Here is a 16,921-nt window from a genome sequence, read left to right as displayed (position 1 = left end):
TTGATGTGAAATATCCCATCTCCCTGACTGTTGCAGGGTGTCTGAACAGGACACCTCATAACCAACAAGTTCCATCTTCCACAGGGTAGAATTCTCCAGGTATGAATTATGATGTAATCCTACTGAAGCAACTGGTAGCCCCAAGGAAAATAACACACAAGGTTCTAAAATTCTCTCCACATCTTAAGCCCTCCCAGCCAGCTGAATCATGAAGCAGAGCATTATGTCTCTAAAACATGAGGCACAAAGCAAAGCCCCTCAGATCCCAACCTGTGTCCCTTGGTCTTAGATGTCCTGCATAAACTAAACCAATCAAAAAAAGCCCCTCCAATTTCCTATTTTCAAAGAACTGCTGAAGAGTCTAGCACTAACGGCAAAAACCTCACCAAATACAGCTGTTCCTACTCTACAGTGTATTAAAAGAAGGGCCCAGTTTTCAGAATGCTGTGGAACAGCAACAATCCAGAACTGTATCACCACTGGTTTTTGACTTCTTGATCAATAGAATTTTCGTTGCTATTTGCACCACATACATGCTAGATACACTTAAGGTTATTCCAAAACCAACCATGCAAGGTCTTTCGACTCCTCCTTATTCACCATCTACAGTGGAAAGTAAAGCCTGCAAGTATTGCGGCTATTGTCACAAATTCTAATAAAATATATTTTTATCAGATATTAGAGGAATCAACAGTTCCACTAATTAAGCACACAACAACTAACTGCTCTGACAAATTCTGTAAACAGAATCATGAGCAACTCCTGCAGTCCCAAACACACCAGAATGACTTTTTATTATACTTCTGTCACAGAACAAAGACATATAGAGTCAGTGAAAAGGAAAATGGTAGCAAAAAAGTATTTATTAAACATCACATAATTCAATTTAAAAGTGTGGCATTAAAACCTGCACCTCCTCCTTGGAAACAGGAGAGCTGAATAAACCTGTGAAGGTGGGGCAGCACATCAAGTGTGCAGATGAAGTTTATTAAGGTAATAATAAAAAAAATTTGAGGGTGGGGAAAAGAGACAAAGGCAACAACAGCCAACAAAATACCCTTGGAATGTTTAGTGCAACATTTTTCAAACAAGAAAGCCTACTAAGGCTAAAAAACAGGCATGAAGTTCTGGATTCTTACATTCAAATATCAAAAAATAACAATGTCAAGTACAATTTGACCTCTGTGTGTACAATTAAAACAATTTTGTAATAGATTTTTCTCTAAAAGGGCAATTTTCTACAGGCTGAAGTGTCCATGTATTTAACTGGACCCCTCATGAGGGCTGCAGCTCCATCAGCTTTGCTTCCTGGCTAGGACAGTGTCTGGTTTTCAGTTTCCTGCAGGAACACCAAGCCTGCTCATGTAGCTCTCCCACGCTGCCTTCCTGTACTTCTCTGCCTCTTGGAGACGGTCTGAAACTGCCAAGATGCCACGTCCCACAATAATGATATCTGAGCCTTTTTCACCAATAACTTCCTTGGGGCTTAGGTACTTCTGTCCAAGGTTATCACCTGAAATACAGACATCATTTTTATTTTTGTTTGTGGAAATCTATGTATTAAAAAACCTTCAGAGAGGTGCTGGAGCACAAAACAGGTCCCCTGCTCCAGCTCTCATCCTAACAATCCACAAACAGAATTAGAAATTGCATTGCAAAGCCAAAAACACAGACCAAATGTGACAGTCAGCCTCCTTTTTCATGGTTTACCCATCACTATAGAAGGAACAGTTACTCAAAGCATCAATCAGGATCACTAAAACAAGTTTCAGCCTTCTTAGAACAAGGAAAATGCCCAAACATTAATGTAAAAGCTTGTGATTTCAGTTTAGCTCTCATAGGAATTAAGTATTGCAGAGAAACATATCTCCCCTATCTGTTTCAGTGACAAGCTCTTTATCAGCACAAGACTTTCAATTCACTGATACCAAGTGTTTCAGTTGGACTTCTCCATTTGTTATATTTTTTTTACTCCTACTGAATAGTTTTACATCTAAGCTAGCACCTATCATTTTACATGTTTTCAGGGATGTGCTTTATGGTATGCACAAACCTCAGAACAAGAAAAAAACAAAGGTTGCTTAGCCTGCTCACTGCTTTCCAGAGCTCCCAAGAAAGGGATCAGCATATCCAGAAATAGGGGAGACAGCCCTTAGTGGGAAACTCAGCATCCAAGCCCTCTTCAGAAGCCACTTTTCCACTGGAGACCAGATCACTTCTGTACTTAAAACAGACTAAAAATATTTTCGAAAAAGTTACCTCCAGTTTGCAGCTGCACTCCTGGGGTTAAGTGGAGAAATTCTGGTTTATTACTAACTCTAGATCCACATATGAATCCAAAAACAAAATCTGAGTTGTCTTCAGCCATCTGTACCTGAAAAAGATCAGTGAACAATTACAAATTATATACTTAAAACTCAGCTGGCCTAGCAATCTGTTTCTCATCCACCCTCTGACACTTTAAGCTGGGTGAGGAAAGGGTATGAAACACCTCTTGCTCTCCCAATGTAAAGTCACTCCTTCCCTCTGGCAGGAAAGTGAATATTGTGTTTATTTCTGTATTACAAATAATATGATGAATTAATTTAAATTAATTAGAAATTAATTGTTTAAAGAAAGAAAGAAAAAAAAAAGAAGGGGTGTTAATAGCAAACTTGGAATGCGCACTAGGATTCCAAGTGTGAACTTTGACTACCTCACATCACTGGCCTACAGCTGCAACCTTTAAACACCACAGTCACATTCCTGAGTCTCCAAGGAATAAGCAAACACCTGTAATCGTTAGAGCTGGAGGGACTCTTGGAAGTGAAAATATTAGAAACACATAAAACCTCCCTGTCACACTTCACAAGCTTTTAACCCGACACAAGACTGGCCACTTACTGCAGCTTTTGTGTATTCACCCGTTGCAAGGGACCCTTGGGAACTCATCTCTGCAACCAGGAGGCAGCCCCGCTGCAGAGGAAGACCTACTTCCTTCAGACCTTTCACAACTCCAGAGCCTGGAACCACGTGGGCATTGATGATGTCCGCCCAGGATGCGATTCTGAACACACCACCTGAGAACACGGGCAGGAGGACAAAGAGTCGTCAGAAATGGGCTGAACAGGAAGCACAACTTAGACAAAAACTGCACACTCAATCACTCACATATTGAAAAGACATTTTTACTGCTAAAGCTTGGCAGTTACAAGTTCAGTCTTATCAGACAGTTCTGACAGCTGCCTAACCATAAAAGCATAATCTCTCAGTTTACTCTTCACACTTGTTAGTGTCTCACCTTTAATATTTACTGAGACATTTATGGTAGCCCAGAAATCCGCTGTCACAGCTGCTGTCTTCCCAGACAGCACACAGATCATATGGGACATAAGGACCATGAAAAGAAAACATCAGTTCTACAGCTGCAGATGGTATCAAGGGAAAGACATGCTGGGCACACAAACAGTACAACAGGCAGAAGATTCTCATGGCACACAACTCAGAAGTACTTACTGAGCACAACCACAGGTTCATAAAAAGGTTTAGGTTGGAAGGGACCTCAGGAGGTCATGCCCTCTTAGCAGGGTTAACTTCAATGCTAGGTTAGATTGCTCAGGGTCTTATCTCCTTGAGTATTTCCCAAAGCTGGAGATTCCACGCTCTGTCCTGGCAACCTGTGCCAGTACTGCAGTGACACCCACCAGAGGCACAGTTATAGTAAATCCAGGTTGATGATAATCACCTTCATACTGATGTTTCACTGTGTTTCCAATATCTGCAAATTTCCTATCTTCAAAAATCAAGAATTCATGTTGATCTGCGAGCATTCTCAACTCCTTTACTACCTCTTGGGTGAAATCATTCAAGATGTCTATATGAGTCTTCAGGATACAGATGCTGGGGCCCAGGGTGGCAGCTAGCTGCAGCAGCTCCTTGGGACTGGTGACATCAGCAGAAAGGCACAGGTTTGTTTGCTTCTTTTCCATGAGCATGAAAAGCCTGGCTGCAATGGGATGCACTCCTGGCAGCTGGGCACGAGCACTGAAGCTCAGCTCCTTGCAGTGTCTCTTCACAGGAGCAGCACCATTCTGAGCCACTGCCTCAAACACATTTCCCTCAATGAATCTCTTCACCTTTTCAACCATCTCAGCAGACACTTCTCCCCGCTGATGGAGAATCTCCAGCACCCCAGACAAGGTGCACACAGAGTGCAGGCGAATTCCATGTTCCTCTAGCCTGGCCTTCCCACCCTGCTCCCTGTCCAACAGCACTATGGCATCTGTGACTTTCAATCCTTCTTTCCGAAGAGCTTCTGCAGTTTCCAGTACACTGGATCCACTAGTTACCACATCCTCAATGACCAGGCATGTCTCTCCTGGATTAATGGTGCCTTCTACCATCCGCTTAGTACCTGAAAAACAAAAAAGCAAACATTCCAGCAAATTAAGAAAGGTTGGACAACCCAAAAAACCCCTTAAGAGTATCAAAACTTCATTAGATGATACCACTTATCACAGTTCTTACATGTCACTCACTGACCTGAAATTCAGTTCATAAAGACTGTTACTTCTCCAAGCTGATAAAATAATATTTCATACTTCCAAAAGTTATATTCCATTACAAAACTGACACACTGCTAACAGCACAAATTCAAATGTTTGAATAAGATGCCTTCAGAAATTTAGTACTGTCATGACTTGAAAGCTCAGACTTAGAAAATTATTCTCATTACTTAAAACATCTTTAAGGCAGCCAAGTTATTGGCACTCATCAGCATGTCCCATTTTCCACAGGCAGCACTGTGTGCCTAATATGCCTGTTAGAACAATTAGAAGGAGCAGAGCCTCAAGTGCTTTTGTCCTAACTAACAACAGGCACACATCCATGAAAGGCCTCCTGGGGGGCCACGACAAAGGACGCCTGGCTTTCCCAGGAGCAGTTAATCGCTGTCACAAGTAGCTTGAGCTTCACAAGAAGGAACAGCAAATGTTTCCATGGCTGGCCCACTGCCTGACACAGGAGTAACAGTTAGTTTTGACAAGTGTACTTTCTAATTACACACTGTTAGAAGAGGATGCGTAGAAATCCAGTTATATGGCAGGTTAATGCTTCAGTCTGCTCTCCCTGTTCCTTTATCACAATCGAATAAATGGTTCACTGAGAAGAGAAGGGACTGCTGCTCATCTGGCTCACTGATTACAGGACCACATGATAATGAAAGAAAAAGAGGTTTCAGAGATAAATGAAGAAGAGAGTAGAAAGGTTCCTTTCAGTGTCAATAAACAAAAACTTCTGTTTGAGAGCAAAATGTGGCTCTGGTCTCAGCATGCTGGAGAATCTGAGTTATAAATCCTCATTTCTGGGATAAGGCCACTAACCCAGAACCATGGGAAGGGCAACAAAGGAAAAAAAAAAAAAAAAGACATTGCTGAAGAAAAGAAACAAACTCTCACAAACAAAACCAAAGAAACAGAAAACACCCTTCAAGAGTCTCCAAATCTCCTACAGCAGGACTAAAGCTGTAGCCTAAACAGCAACCAGCTGGGAGAGGCTGACGAGGCTGGGCTGCTGCGGGGGGGTTGCTTCAGGGGGAAAAGGGCCTGCTTTTTAAATTGCAATGGTAAACTTAAACTGGAACGGAGATGCTGTGCCTTGCAAAAGAACCACAAATTACATAAAGTCATTTCCCGAACAAGGTAAGTTGCAAACTCTTGATGTGAAGGCATTACCGTAGTCTTTTCCCTCCTTCCTCCGTATGAGCATGGGGACGCGATTCTCCGAGCAGATGATGGTGGCGAGCGGCAGCGCGGTGTAGGGAACGCCGCACACGCAGTCGAACTGCACACGGGCATCCTGGGCTGCTTGGAAAAGGAGTCCTGCAACCTGGAAACGAAAAACAACGCTTTTTAAGAGCCCGGCTGGCGCGAACGTGACCAAATCAATGACATTTGGAACGCCGAGGCTGCGTGTGCCGGCCCTGCTCGCCCTGAGCCGTGAGGGCCCGCAGCGGCAGCGGCACACGCGGGCCGGGCCCGGGCGGCTCCCGGGGCTCCCCGGGCCGCACCTGCCGGAGGAGCTGCGGGTGGGACACGAGGCCGCGCAGGTCGATGTACACGGGCGAGGAGAGGCCGCTCTTCAGCACGAAGTGCCCGAAGCGCAGCGCGCCCGCCCCGCTCAGCGCCGCCGCCGCGGCCCCCACAGACCCCGCCGCCATCGCGGGCCCGGCGCACGGAGATGATGCAGGGCGGGAGGGGCTCGGGGCGGGGACGGCGTGTGACACGAGGGGAGCGGTGTGGGCCGCCCCGCATCCCCTCCTGGCGGCGGGAACCTGAGCTGAGCCATCCCGGGGTCCGTGTGCCCCGTCCCGCATCCCCTCCTGGCGGTGGAAATTCCAGCTGAGCCATCCCGGGATGCGTGTGCCCCGGCCCGCATCCCCTCCCTGCTGAGGGAATCCCCCCGCGCCATCCCGGCCCTGCTTTCCCCCCAGGCTCGTTCCCCGCTCCAGGATTCCCAGTTGTCTCGTCGCCCCATTGCCCGGGGAAGCAGAACCCGCCGGAGCAGAGGGTTTGATGTAACCCGGGGCTTTGATGTGACCCTGGGGATTTGATGTAACCCGGCGATTTGATGTGACCCTGGGGTTTGATGTGACCCTGGGGTTTGATGTGACCTGAGGGTCTGATGTGACCCGGGGATTTGTCGCCGCGTCGGCTCCCGGGTGATTCCCAAAAGGCCAGCCAGGGTGACAGTCCCGCGGGCAATCCCTGAGAGATCCCTCCGGAAAACAGCTCAGTAAAGTGCTCAGCCAGCCCGAGTCTCCAAGGCCTCACTCGGATGCCACGCATGTGAAATAAAACTGACCCGGTCTTCTCTGAATAATTTTATTTAATCAAAAAAGCCCAGAAACGGAGTCTTTAGTGTACTCTATTTATGGGAATGCAAGGACAGGAGATGTACAGGTCGAAGCTACATCTGTAGATGATCATATATACTGCAGTATAGTAACAACAACATGGGACAGCAAGTAGTCACCTCACAACAGTACACATGAGTGATTAGACTTACAAAGGAAATATTTACAAACCTGCCTTTACAAACCGACATTGTGTGCATACAAAATGAAATCCACAATAAAACTGAAGATACATTTAAGGCAGACCAGCAATACACTGAAATAATTAAGGCTGTGGAATTACTTTGCACCTTGAAAATGCTGAGCTGTTAGCAATACTGTTTCTTTTTTCCTCCTTCAGTGGATTGTTGCTAGGATTGAAAAGCATCAATACGTTCCAACTGTTTGCTCTTATCTCGGTGAATAAGTCTGAGATTGATTTTTTTTTTTTTTTCACTTGCTATTGCGTTTGCTTTCCAAAAGTTATCAGCAAATTGACCTCAGTGGCAGAGCAGTGTTGAACAGTTTGGTAGAAAGAGAAGTAAAAGCACCAGCATCAGAAGTTGGACATGAAGGTGAAATATGGCTTGAGTAGAGAAGATGTTGGTTTTTCACTAGCTCCATAATAAAGACTACAGTTACAGCAAACATTCAGCATCCTGACGCTATGGAAACACTCAGCACTGTACAGATCCCAGAACGAGAGCACATCACTTGATGGCAGTGTGCAGTCAGCCTAGTGAAATGGGATTTGATTTTGTTTCCTTGGGAAAGCACCATTTTCTGATGGGACATGAGTGAATGAGCTCAAAAATAAACCCAAGCCCTGTGGCAGAGGAGAATCCACCTCTGCTGTGAAAGGAGCGAGAACAAAAAAAGGTGGTGAGCCCCTGTGCATGTAAATTTTCTGTTAGACCTCTATGTGCACAGAGACGCCTTTGCATCTGTCTCTGAAGTTTATGTTATCCTAGGTTAGTTGATACAGTCCCCTCATGGCAAGGGCATTAAAATAGGGTTATATATAGTCAGGTTATAACGTGTGGTTCTGCATTCAGCCTGTATGCACAGTATTTGTAGCACAGGCCTAATAGAATTGTCTGAAATGCTAATGAACTCCACTGACACCACAGCCTCGGGTCAGTTGAGGGCACAGACTTTGTCTCAGCATTAACTTAGAAGTAAAGATACATGTTACTGAAAAAACTCAATCCATAGTCTTTTAAAATGACAAGGTAGCAAGATGAAAAATTTGTTGGTCTCACTGAGAAGAGACAGACATTTTATAAATTTTAAAGCCTGGATTGCTTTAAAATACTGAACTCTATGACCCTGGACTGGCTCTTTCTACTATACTTCCTCTGCATTTATCATACGGCAGCATTGCATGTCAACTTGGTACCATTCAGGCAAAGCAAGAACAGTTGGTAATCACAAATATACAGAAGTTCTAACTGGCTCAAGTATTCCTGAATGGGCTGTAGAGAAGAATGGTGTCCAGGAAGAGGTGTTCTAACGTGAATATGGAAAAAGCAAAACCACAAAAGAAAGTCACCCCAGACACTCAACATCTTCAAAGTTCAGTATCTCCAGCTCTCTCAACAGGAGTTTTTTTTAATGTGAGCACCAATACCTAATCATATATCCTCTCTCTTTCAGCCTTTTGGGTTTTCTTTTCTGTTATTTTATGAAAGGCTTAAATATTACCTTAAACAGTCCGGCTTTTCCCCCCTGTGCATCCAAAGTGTCTGCTGTTTTAGTTTGACATACAAATGCAAAATGCATTCCTGCATAATGAATGCAGGAAAACAAAATGCTAAATAACTCTAAATTTCATGTGATACATGAGAATTTGTTTGTATTAATGCCAAGCAGAAAGCCTGTGGCTTAAACTGTACCCATGGGCCTAAATAAAAGCTGTGGGTTTTACAGACCACACTTCCACTAACATTTTTTTAAGGGCAGCAAAATCACAGCACAAAGAGCCAGCTTTGACAAACAGGAAGAATTACACAGTCCTGTAGTGAGAAAGTACCTGAGGCTGATGGTAATTAGAGACTCCCCTTGACTGCTGTCTGTATTCAGTTGCTAAGAAATTGCATACTTTGCACTGTTGCTCAGGATGAGTCTGGTGTTTATCTAAGAGGTGCTGCTGGATTGCTTAGAAAATCAGCTGCTGCTCCAGAGAGGAACTGAGATAGGTTCTAGATGATCCAAAAAGCTTAACCTTCTGTGAACACTTGTCTCTTTCAAACTTTTCCACATTCCCTCCCTGTATTGGATCTCTCACAGAACCACTTCTGACTCTGCTCAGGCACTTGGGCTCACCCTTCTCCCTGTGGCTTCTCGATCTCAAAGGCTGCTCTTTGTTGCACACACTCAGTGCCAAGCTGTGTTTCTGCTGTGCCTCTTCTCCACTAACAAAATACTGACCACTCTGGTGTAGTGATGGAGCAAGCACTAAGAAAAGGGCCAGGTCTTCTCCCTGCTGTGAAAGGGAGCTTGGAGGTGGATCAAAAAAGGGCTGTTAGAGCCCTGAGAATTTAACAGTACTTGCAGGGTGTCTCCACCACCCACTGGCAGAGAGCACTTGCTCCTGCAGGCTCACAGTGCAGTTACTCAGATGGTAAACAAGGTTTGACTCTCTTCCTTACAAGAGAGTCTGTATGAGCACATGTGGTCAGATCAAGCCCTTTTCCTTAGGAAAACCTTTGGTAACAACTGCCATTTCCCATTACAAGCACACAAATGGTACTCAGCACTGACACAAAGTCCCCACATGCCGGGGGAAAAAAATCTCTTTGACTGTAACCCCTCAAGGCTGTAGAGCTTTGTGGTGTGGCAGTAGGATGGGGAAGCCCCAGCTGGTTTCCCCTTCCAGTCCCATTTCTGGAAAGGAAGATTTGGCCAACCTACAAACTGCTGATTTGTCACTGCAGACTCCCTGTGTTGGTTATACCTAAGGCTGGCTTTGTCACTGTAACATCAATATGATGATGTTGCAACTTGGCTTGCAAGAGAGAAATGTTTTAATTGTGAATATTATATTTTTATTACAAATTAGGCTTTGGACATAAAATTATCCTCATGAATGCTTTGGTTATGAGGTGCTAATGGTGGCTGAGAGATATTTACAAGTTTGGAAATGAAACAAATGACATACTTTAAACACTGAAAACGATTTTCAAGCTGTAAGCACAAGAATGAACTCACCACTCCTACTGCACTCTGAAAGGCTCAGATGGACTTTGGGCCAAGCAATTCTGAAGCTAGAAATGGAACAGGATCCTTTATATTTATATATATTTATATCTATGATACAATATATGTATACTGAAAACCTGTGATAGAAAAAATTGTCTTCATCACCGTCATCATCTAGTTTACAGATACTGCAAAAATTGGACTCTGCCTTTTCTCAATGCACAGGTTTTGCAAAAGATTTCTGTACAATGTGTATAAAATGCTTTTAAAAAACCCACCATAGTCCCATTGTGCTTAATCAGAACCAGCTGTATGCTCCAATGAATTCATTGCCTTAATCGTAGCTCTGGAAGGTGCTGCACGTTGACTTAACACAGCAGAAAGCCCAAGGAGGGGCTTAATGAAGGATTTTGGTCTGAGCACTACCACGCAACACGAGTGTACCGAAGCCACGCCACCACGGGAGCTGATCCAGCAGTGACTGGAACCTGATCTTGCATATCCTATGCAGGCAAAGTCCCCACTGAAATCATAGCAGACCTGGGCATATGGAGCATGAGAAATCTGACTGATAGCCTGGAGTAGGCTTGCAATGATTTCAGCAAAAACGGACCAGTCCAGTTCTGCAGTACGTGCTAAGGTCAGCCTGGTCTCATTCCCCCCCACTATCCTACTCCTAATCTTTTGTACATTTTGAATTCAGTTCAGCAAGATCAAGAGGATTTCTTATAAGGCTGCCTCACAAAGATTAAGGCAACTGCAATTTTGGCTCTCATTCCCAGCTGGTGTTTGCCTCCTGCAGTCCTTTTTGGCTGTGACAATACCACGTGCCCCAAGAGGGGGAGCGTGTCCCCGCTGCTGTCACCCCCTTTGCCTTGGTCCCATTGCCACGCCTGCAGCGATTCCCACCCTGCAGTTGGTGAAACGCAAACGCCGAACATGGGATATGTACAGACGGATCCGCGTGCTCCCGGCGGCGCTCCCGGCACGGCTCAGGAGCAGCAGTGTAGGATCCCATGGATGGAGGCACTACGTGCCCGGGTTCATCCTGCTCAGCAGGAAGCTCTTGACGCTGGGGACCGGGTGCACGTCGTACTGATGCCTGCGGCGCTCGATGAAGGACGCCAAGCGGGAGGTGTCCAGTGGGATCTTGGAATAGCTGCCATTGTGCGGTTGCAGCCACGGATGCTGTAAACAAGTGGCTGCTGTTGGCCTTCTCCTGAAGTCTTCCTGGAGGATAACGCTGATGAAATCCCTGGCGGCGTGACTCACATCAGAGAAGTACTCATGCGGGAAGCTGAAATCCACTCTGCACACATTGATACAAGTCTCCTCTCTGCTTTCATCCAGGAACGGAGACACACCGCTTAACATGACATAGGTGAGGACACCAATGCTCCAGATATCTGTGCTCAGGGAGACAGGAAGGCCTTGGATAACTTCAGGGGCTGCGAACTCGGGGTTTCCGAGGAGGTGGTGGACATGGTAATGACCTGTGATCTGGACTGCATCTTCCAAATCAATGATCTTGACACGAGGCACTGGGATTCTTAAATCAATGAGCAGATTTTCTGGCTGTTGAAAAGACAGTGATATAAACTTAATCATAACTATATTTTGGCAAGATGTAGGATTCATGTAGGCTTAATAGCCAATCAAAAGGTGCATTTAATCAGATGTGCAAGGGAGAGATCAGGAGAGTGAATGATACAGAAGCAGCTCAGCTGCTGTTTGCTCTAAATTCAGATCAATGCTGCAGTCACAATGACAAGATCCTCTTTTGCAATAGGGCGACACACTGGGATTTGGCATTTTGTCCCAAATACTTACAGTTCATTTTCCCAAACTAATCTCTACAGATTAAGAGCACTGATGGATTTTTAAATGTTAATAGGATTTATATGTATCTGATCAGTTTATTTAGCTTCCATCTGTTCAGATGGCAGCTGGCTAAGTAAGTGTGTATAACTTGCAGCAGAAATGTTCTTCATGAAGTAAATGTTCAATTTTGCACCCACTGTCCTGGGAGGGTCTGGTGTGTGCCATTACTTTTGCTGTCAGCTGACAGCAAATGGAGCTGCCAGTGTTCCCCTACACACACCAGGACACAGTCATGCTTTCCAAGAGAGAGTAAAATTACGTGTAATCCCAGTTGGTTTTCTCTCTGTTTTAGCAGCTCTCAGTATTTAAGGTCTTTCTCCCAGTGGGACATACTGAGCATTGCCTATACACTGTTCTGGGGACTTAACATGGATAATCCTTCCTTTGTTGGCTCTGAGATGATTTCTGAATTTACTTTTTGCACCCTTCTAGATCTTTTTTCCTCTCCCTTATCCTCATGCATATTTTACTGCTGCCTCATAGCATATATATATATCTGTTGTAGTCTCTCCACTTGCTCTTATTTTGTGCAGTCTCTATTGACAAAATCAACACATCCTTGAGCAGGGTCCTGGGACAATACAATCCATGGATAGGTCTGCTGTCACTGCCAGTGCATCTCCTGCTTCCCACTTAGCAACAGAAGGTGCTTTATTTAGCATCCCTCATTCAGGGGAACTGCAAATAGGTCACAGAAAATTAGCTTCCCACCTTGTTTTTGGGATGTATCTTATGATCAAACAGAGAATTCAGTGCAGTTTCTTACCTCCAAGTAATACCTACTTTTTGACAGGTCACATAAATAGACCAAAAAATACAAACAATTGCATAGAAAGGACCCAGGATGATTTAGCTTTTTGTATCTAATTTTCATATAAGTTCCTGTACAAATGGAATTTTTTTGTAGGGGTAGAGGCAGCAGAAAAATGAAAGTATCAATTCATCTGACATGCCTGGGGCTTGGAGAGATGAGAATAAACCTCTCTGAAGCTGGATTGTCCACTATACAAGAAAGCTAAATTTATCCCTCATTCCCCATTTTTAATTATCATTTAAGTCTGCAAAGATTAGATTATCTGATCTCCTTGGCAACCAGAATCAATGTTGCAGATCACAAAACTTGAAAACACTTGATCACAACTTCAATGGCTAATTCTCTGTCATGCAAGGTAACTGGGATGCTGGGGAGGACAGGAGTACAATGCCAAATCCAGGATAGTACAGTGCCTCCTGCCATGTGTGCTCACAGAAGCAGGTACGAGCTGTACTAGTCTGAGTGTGACGTTAGAGAATACCCTCATTTCATCTCCACAGTGCAACTTGTCCTTTGTTCTTCCTCTGAACCCTTCCCTGGCTGTCTTTCCCAGCCAGCTCCCCTCTCAGGCTCTGCAGCACAATGTAGTGTGCTGCTTTCCTTTTCCTTTGCTCCTGCCAGCCTGGCACAAGCCAGCTCTGCTCTGGCAGGTTGGTGGCCGAGTTGGTACAGTGTGAGCCCAAACCATACTCCATAGAATTATTCATAGTTTCCCTTCAAGCAGGTGCTACACTTGTCTCTCTGGCATCCTCAATCCCCTTCATTAAATCCAGAAAGCCCTTGGGAGGAAACCAGTGAATGAAGGGAAAAGGTGCATTTCTTGTGTGAAGGCAAAGACCTGGCGCTGCAGTCAGTAACTCCTTTCTCTAATCAACAGCTTGTTTTTAGTGATCATCTCTGTGGGGTACAGACTGCACCTCCTCCCTGTCTGCACAGCTGGGAACTCTCTGTTCCAGGGCATGGAATAACAGCATCATTCCCATTTGTTCCTACCTTTATGTCCAAGTGAGCCACTCTGCAGTTGTGGAGGTACTGCAAGGCTTCCATTGTGTCTCTTATATAGAATGCCACCTTCTCCTCCATAAGCTCATCGTGGTTCATCAGATAATCTAAGAGACGACCATCATCCATCCTACAAACAAACCAAACCCTGCACATGAAGCATCACATGGCAGCTCTAGGAACAGTTAATATCTGAAAATAAAATTGCAATGGAAACTTTGTGACCTAAAAAAGGGAGGAAAATAAAACTGAAGATCTGATGAGTATTTAATAATATCTCAAGATACTGCAGGCCATGGAAGTGGTAGAATGATTAATCCTCAATTGTTATCTCCAGTCCTCAACAAATTTAGCAACAGTCTTAAAGTAAACTCATTTGCTTAAGGATGGATTCAATAGACAGAGACAATCCCTTTGGAAACAGAACTTCTTAATTATTTGTATTAATCTATTTATTTATAGAGCTGGTTACATCATGCAGAAAAAAAAAATCATTGACATTTTCAGTTGGTAGTATTTTCTATGGGAAAACTAACCCAATAAAAGTTTTCCACCTAGTTTATTTATCTCTACAAACAAACAATGAAATAGCCCAAATATACTTAGTTGGATATACTGTAACAAAGCATTTTGGAATTTGATTGCTGTTTTTTTCTTATGGGATAAGCATTGTTGCTACATAGGTCTTTTCACCAAAAAGCATTAGAATGATGAAGGCTTTGGTCTAGCTGAAACACTTTTACTCAAATGTAGAAAGTGGACAAAACTGCCCAAGTAGGTCTGATGCTTTTCAATGGCCCAAATTACCAAAGCTTCACCCAAGTAGAAAGCAGTTTTATTTGTCCCTCTTAATCTTACGTACTGTAAAGAAAAGGCAGTGGAAACTGCAGAAAATGGCTATTTCATTTGACATCTCAATCAATAAAATCTTTGCCCTGCTGAACTCAGGGTGATCTTTATGCTTGCCTTTAATAGGGCTGACACTTGAATCCAAGCTCTGTGTACTTACAGTTCCAAAACTAAGATGTAAGAAGTAGGAGACTCATAGGTATCGTGGATAGTGATGTACTGAGGATGCTGTAAGTGTTGTAACAAAGCTGCTTCATGTGCTGCCTGCTCTTTCTTTTTCATTTTTTTACTAATGAATTTTACAGCAACATCTTTCCGGGTGGCTTTGTGGACACATTTCTTTACTATGGAGAATCGACCCCTGAAATTATAAAGAAAACAGAATAATGAGGTGGCCTCATGAATAAATCATGCCTAGTTTTTAGTGCAATAACAGAGTGATTTTTGAAGGTTTTTGATTCATCACATTAATATTTCACAAGGCATCAGATTTAACAAGTTGTTCATAACCTTTTCCAACAAAGGCCCTCCATCTCTTACCCTGGGTGTAGAGATACTTTAGGGATTAGCAAACACTGAGAGCAAACGGTGTCACTTTGCTTTGTGCAGCCATACTGATATCCTCTAACAACCTCCCCTGGGTTCAATTTGCTGCCACTTTTACAGGTTCTATCTCCTTTTATTTTAGCTGTGGGTCTCCCTTCTCCAGCTGCTTTTTTAAAGGGACCAAACTTCCTCAAACAACTAAAAGAAAAGCCCTGTTAAATAATCACTGATGTACCACTTTGTCTCACTTTTTCAGACACACAGTAAGAAATTAAGAAAAAAGATGTCAGGAAAGCATTTAGGAAACTCACACAGACCACAGTACCATTCCTGAAAGTAAAACTACTCAGTGAAACCACGTGCTGAACTTGAGCTCTTAGTAATACATCCCTGTTTTCTGAAGAACCAGAGGGACTCCTGTCCTCTCATCCCCACAATTGTCTCTGACATCTGAGCTGAAGAAATAATTGCATTAACCTGACTTATTTGCATGCCCCTTATCTGTTATCTGTGGAGAGAACATGGCTGACAACATGTGCTGCTCCTATTTAGGCTCTGTTCAACTCACCCTCCCAATCAGCAAAGATAAGCCAGTCACATGCCCAAGTGTTTTGGCAAACTCAGTCTTTGAGTTAAGCTTATCCAGAACCAGTAAATTGTCATGACTTCAAAACAGGACCTCAAATCAGAGATGATAGAGAAGATACCAACTGCTAGAGATCTGGCTGTCTAATTGCTCACCAGTTTGCCAATCTGCAAGTCTCAAATCAGAACTTATCTTGAAAAACAGAATTTAGTCAGTATTTTCATCATTATCTGATAGGCAACACTCTTTGAAAGGAGCAGCAGTTTTCAAACTAACTACAAAAGTAACCTAAACTCCCCACCAAGGAAAAAGCTTCAAGCCATTGTTTGAATGTTTTATTGCAGTGATAAGCAGGGTTAATATTACCTCCCAATCTCATGCAGCTCTGCATAGGCAAGGTCAAAGTTTTCTTTCCATGAAATAGTGGCACCATCAGCAGCAGAGTCTTTGAGAGAACAAAGAACATTCAAGAAGGTATAAAGACAGTTTGCTGTGGACTATGAATATAATTTTGAAAATTATGTGAGACTTTATTATTAAGGCAAGAACCATTATCACTAGGAATTTATTTTCATACTGTTCAGGCACAGCTCCAGTGTGTTGGACCACTAAATGCCAGAGGTCCCCAGGGGAAGGTGTGGATAAGGGGGACTCAAATATGTCCTTACAATTTTGGCCTGAAAAGGGCCACAGAGACAGGGGGTAGAGCTATGCTCTGTGAGCTCTTGCTCCATCCAAGCCAGTCACAGACCTAGTTACACATCAGGGCTGCTAAAACATGGGCAGAAGTGGGCTCTGCTCACAGCACTGTGAGCTGTGCCCCAAATTCCTGCAGCACTGAGTGCTTGGGAATTGCCTCCATCACAGCATTCCCATTCCAGCTGCATTGCTCAAGGAGGGATATTTTGCAAGTGGAATTGCAGCCCCCAGCTGGGCTGCCCAGCAGAAGCTGCAGGTGCTGCTGGCATTGCTGGAAAAGCAGGGCACCAGCCAGGACATGGAGCCTGTTGGGCAGAGATGAAGACAAAATAGCTTTGTGATAGAAGGCAGGGACCTGCTGGGAATCTGCACCAGCCTCTGTGGCAGAGGCAGACTCTGAGCTTGGATGGAGGTGAAGACACAAAAATCCCTTCTGGGGTCAGGAGCTGGCTCTGTGCATCTCCCATGCTTT

The 16,921-nt window shown here is 44.0% G+C and overlaps 2 protein-coding genes across 9 annotated transcripts in view; both read right to left on the bottom strand.

Annotated features, from left to right (window-relative positions):
- Positions 1-845: 845 nt before the first annotated feature.
- On the bottom strand, positions 846-6,198 carry UMPS (uridine monophosphate synthetase). Its single transcript, XM_033065388.2, has 6 exons — positions 6,047-6,198; positions 5,712-5,865; positions 3,725-4,393; positions 2,884-3,059; positions 2,260-2,374; positions 846-1,513 (listed from the first exon to the last, which is right to left on the bottom strand). Exons 1-6 carry the CDS (start codon positions 6,194-6,196, stop codon positions 1,332-1,334), a joined length of 1,446 nt encoding a protein of 481 aa, XP_032921279.1. The 5' UTR covers positions 6,197-6,198; the 3' UTR covers positions 846-1,331.
- Positions 6,199-6,846: 648 nt separating this feature from the next.
- Positions 6,847-16,921, bottom strand: part of KALRN (kalirin RhoGEF kinase) — a 461,256-nt gene continuing 451,181 nt past the window's right edge. For all 8 annotated transcript variants that reach the window (XM_033064817.1, XM_033064821.2, XM_033064822.2 and 5 more), the window contains 4 exons: positions 16,117-16,195; positions 14,779-14,979; positions 13,761-13,899; positions 6,847-11,647 (listed from right to left, as the gene is read on the bottom strand). In XM_033064817.1, the coding sequence (XP_032920708.1) occupies positions 11,102-11,647; positions 13,761-13,899; positions 14,779-14,979; positions 16,117-16,195 (965 nt within the window). In that variant the 3' untranslated portion in view covers positions 6,847-11,101. The remainder of the gene's footprint in view (positions 11,648-13,760; positions 13,900-14,778; positions 14,980-16,116; positions 16,196-16,921) is intronic.

This window comes from Catharus ustulatus, chromosome 7, assembly GCF_009819885.2.
Source record: "Catharus ustulatus isolate bCatUst1 chromosome 7, bCatUst1.pri.v2, whole genome shotgun sequence".
Taxonomy (NCBI): domain Eukaryota; kingdom Metazoa; phylum Chordata; class Aves; order Passeriformes; family Turdidae; genus Catharus; species Catharus ustulatus.
Note: the sequence above shows the minus strand (reverse complement) of the source record. Positions and strands in the feature narration are given on the sequence as shown.

Excerpts from the sequence above, each read along its gene's own strand:
- UMPS (XM_033065388.2), bottom strand. The coding sequence starts at position 6,196 with ATGGCGGCGGGGTCTGTGGGGGCCGCGGCGGCGGCGCTGAGCGGGGCG. Across the intron at positions 3,060-3,724 it reads AGTGAAACATCAGTATGAAG|GTGGTGTGTTCAGAATCGCA; the intron begins GTGATTATCATC and ends CCGTGTTCTCAG. Across the intron at positions 2,375-2,883 it reads GTGAATACACAAAAGCTGCA|GTACAGATGGCTGAAGACAA; the intron begins GTAAGTGGCCAG and ends GATCTTTTTCAG.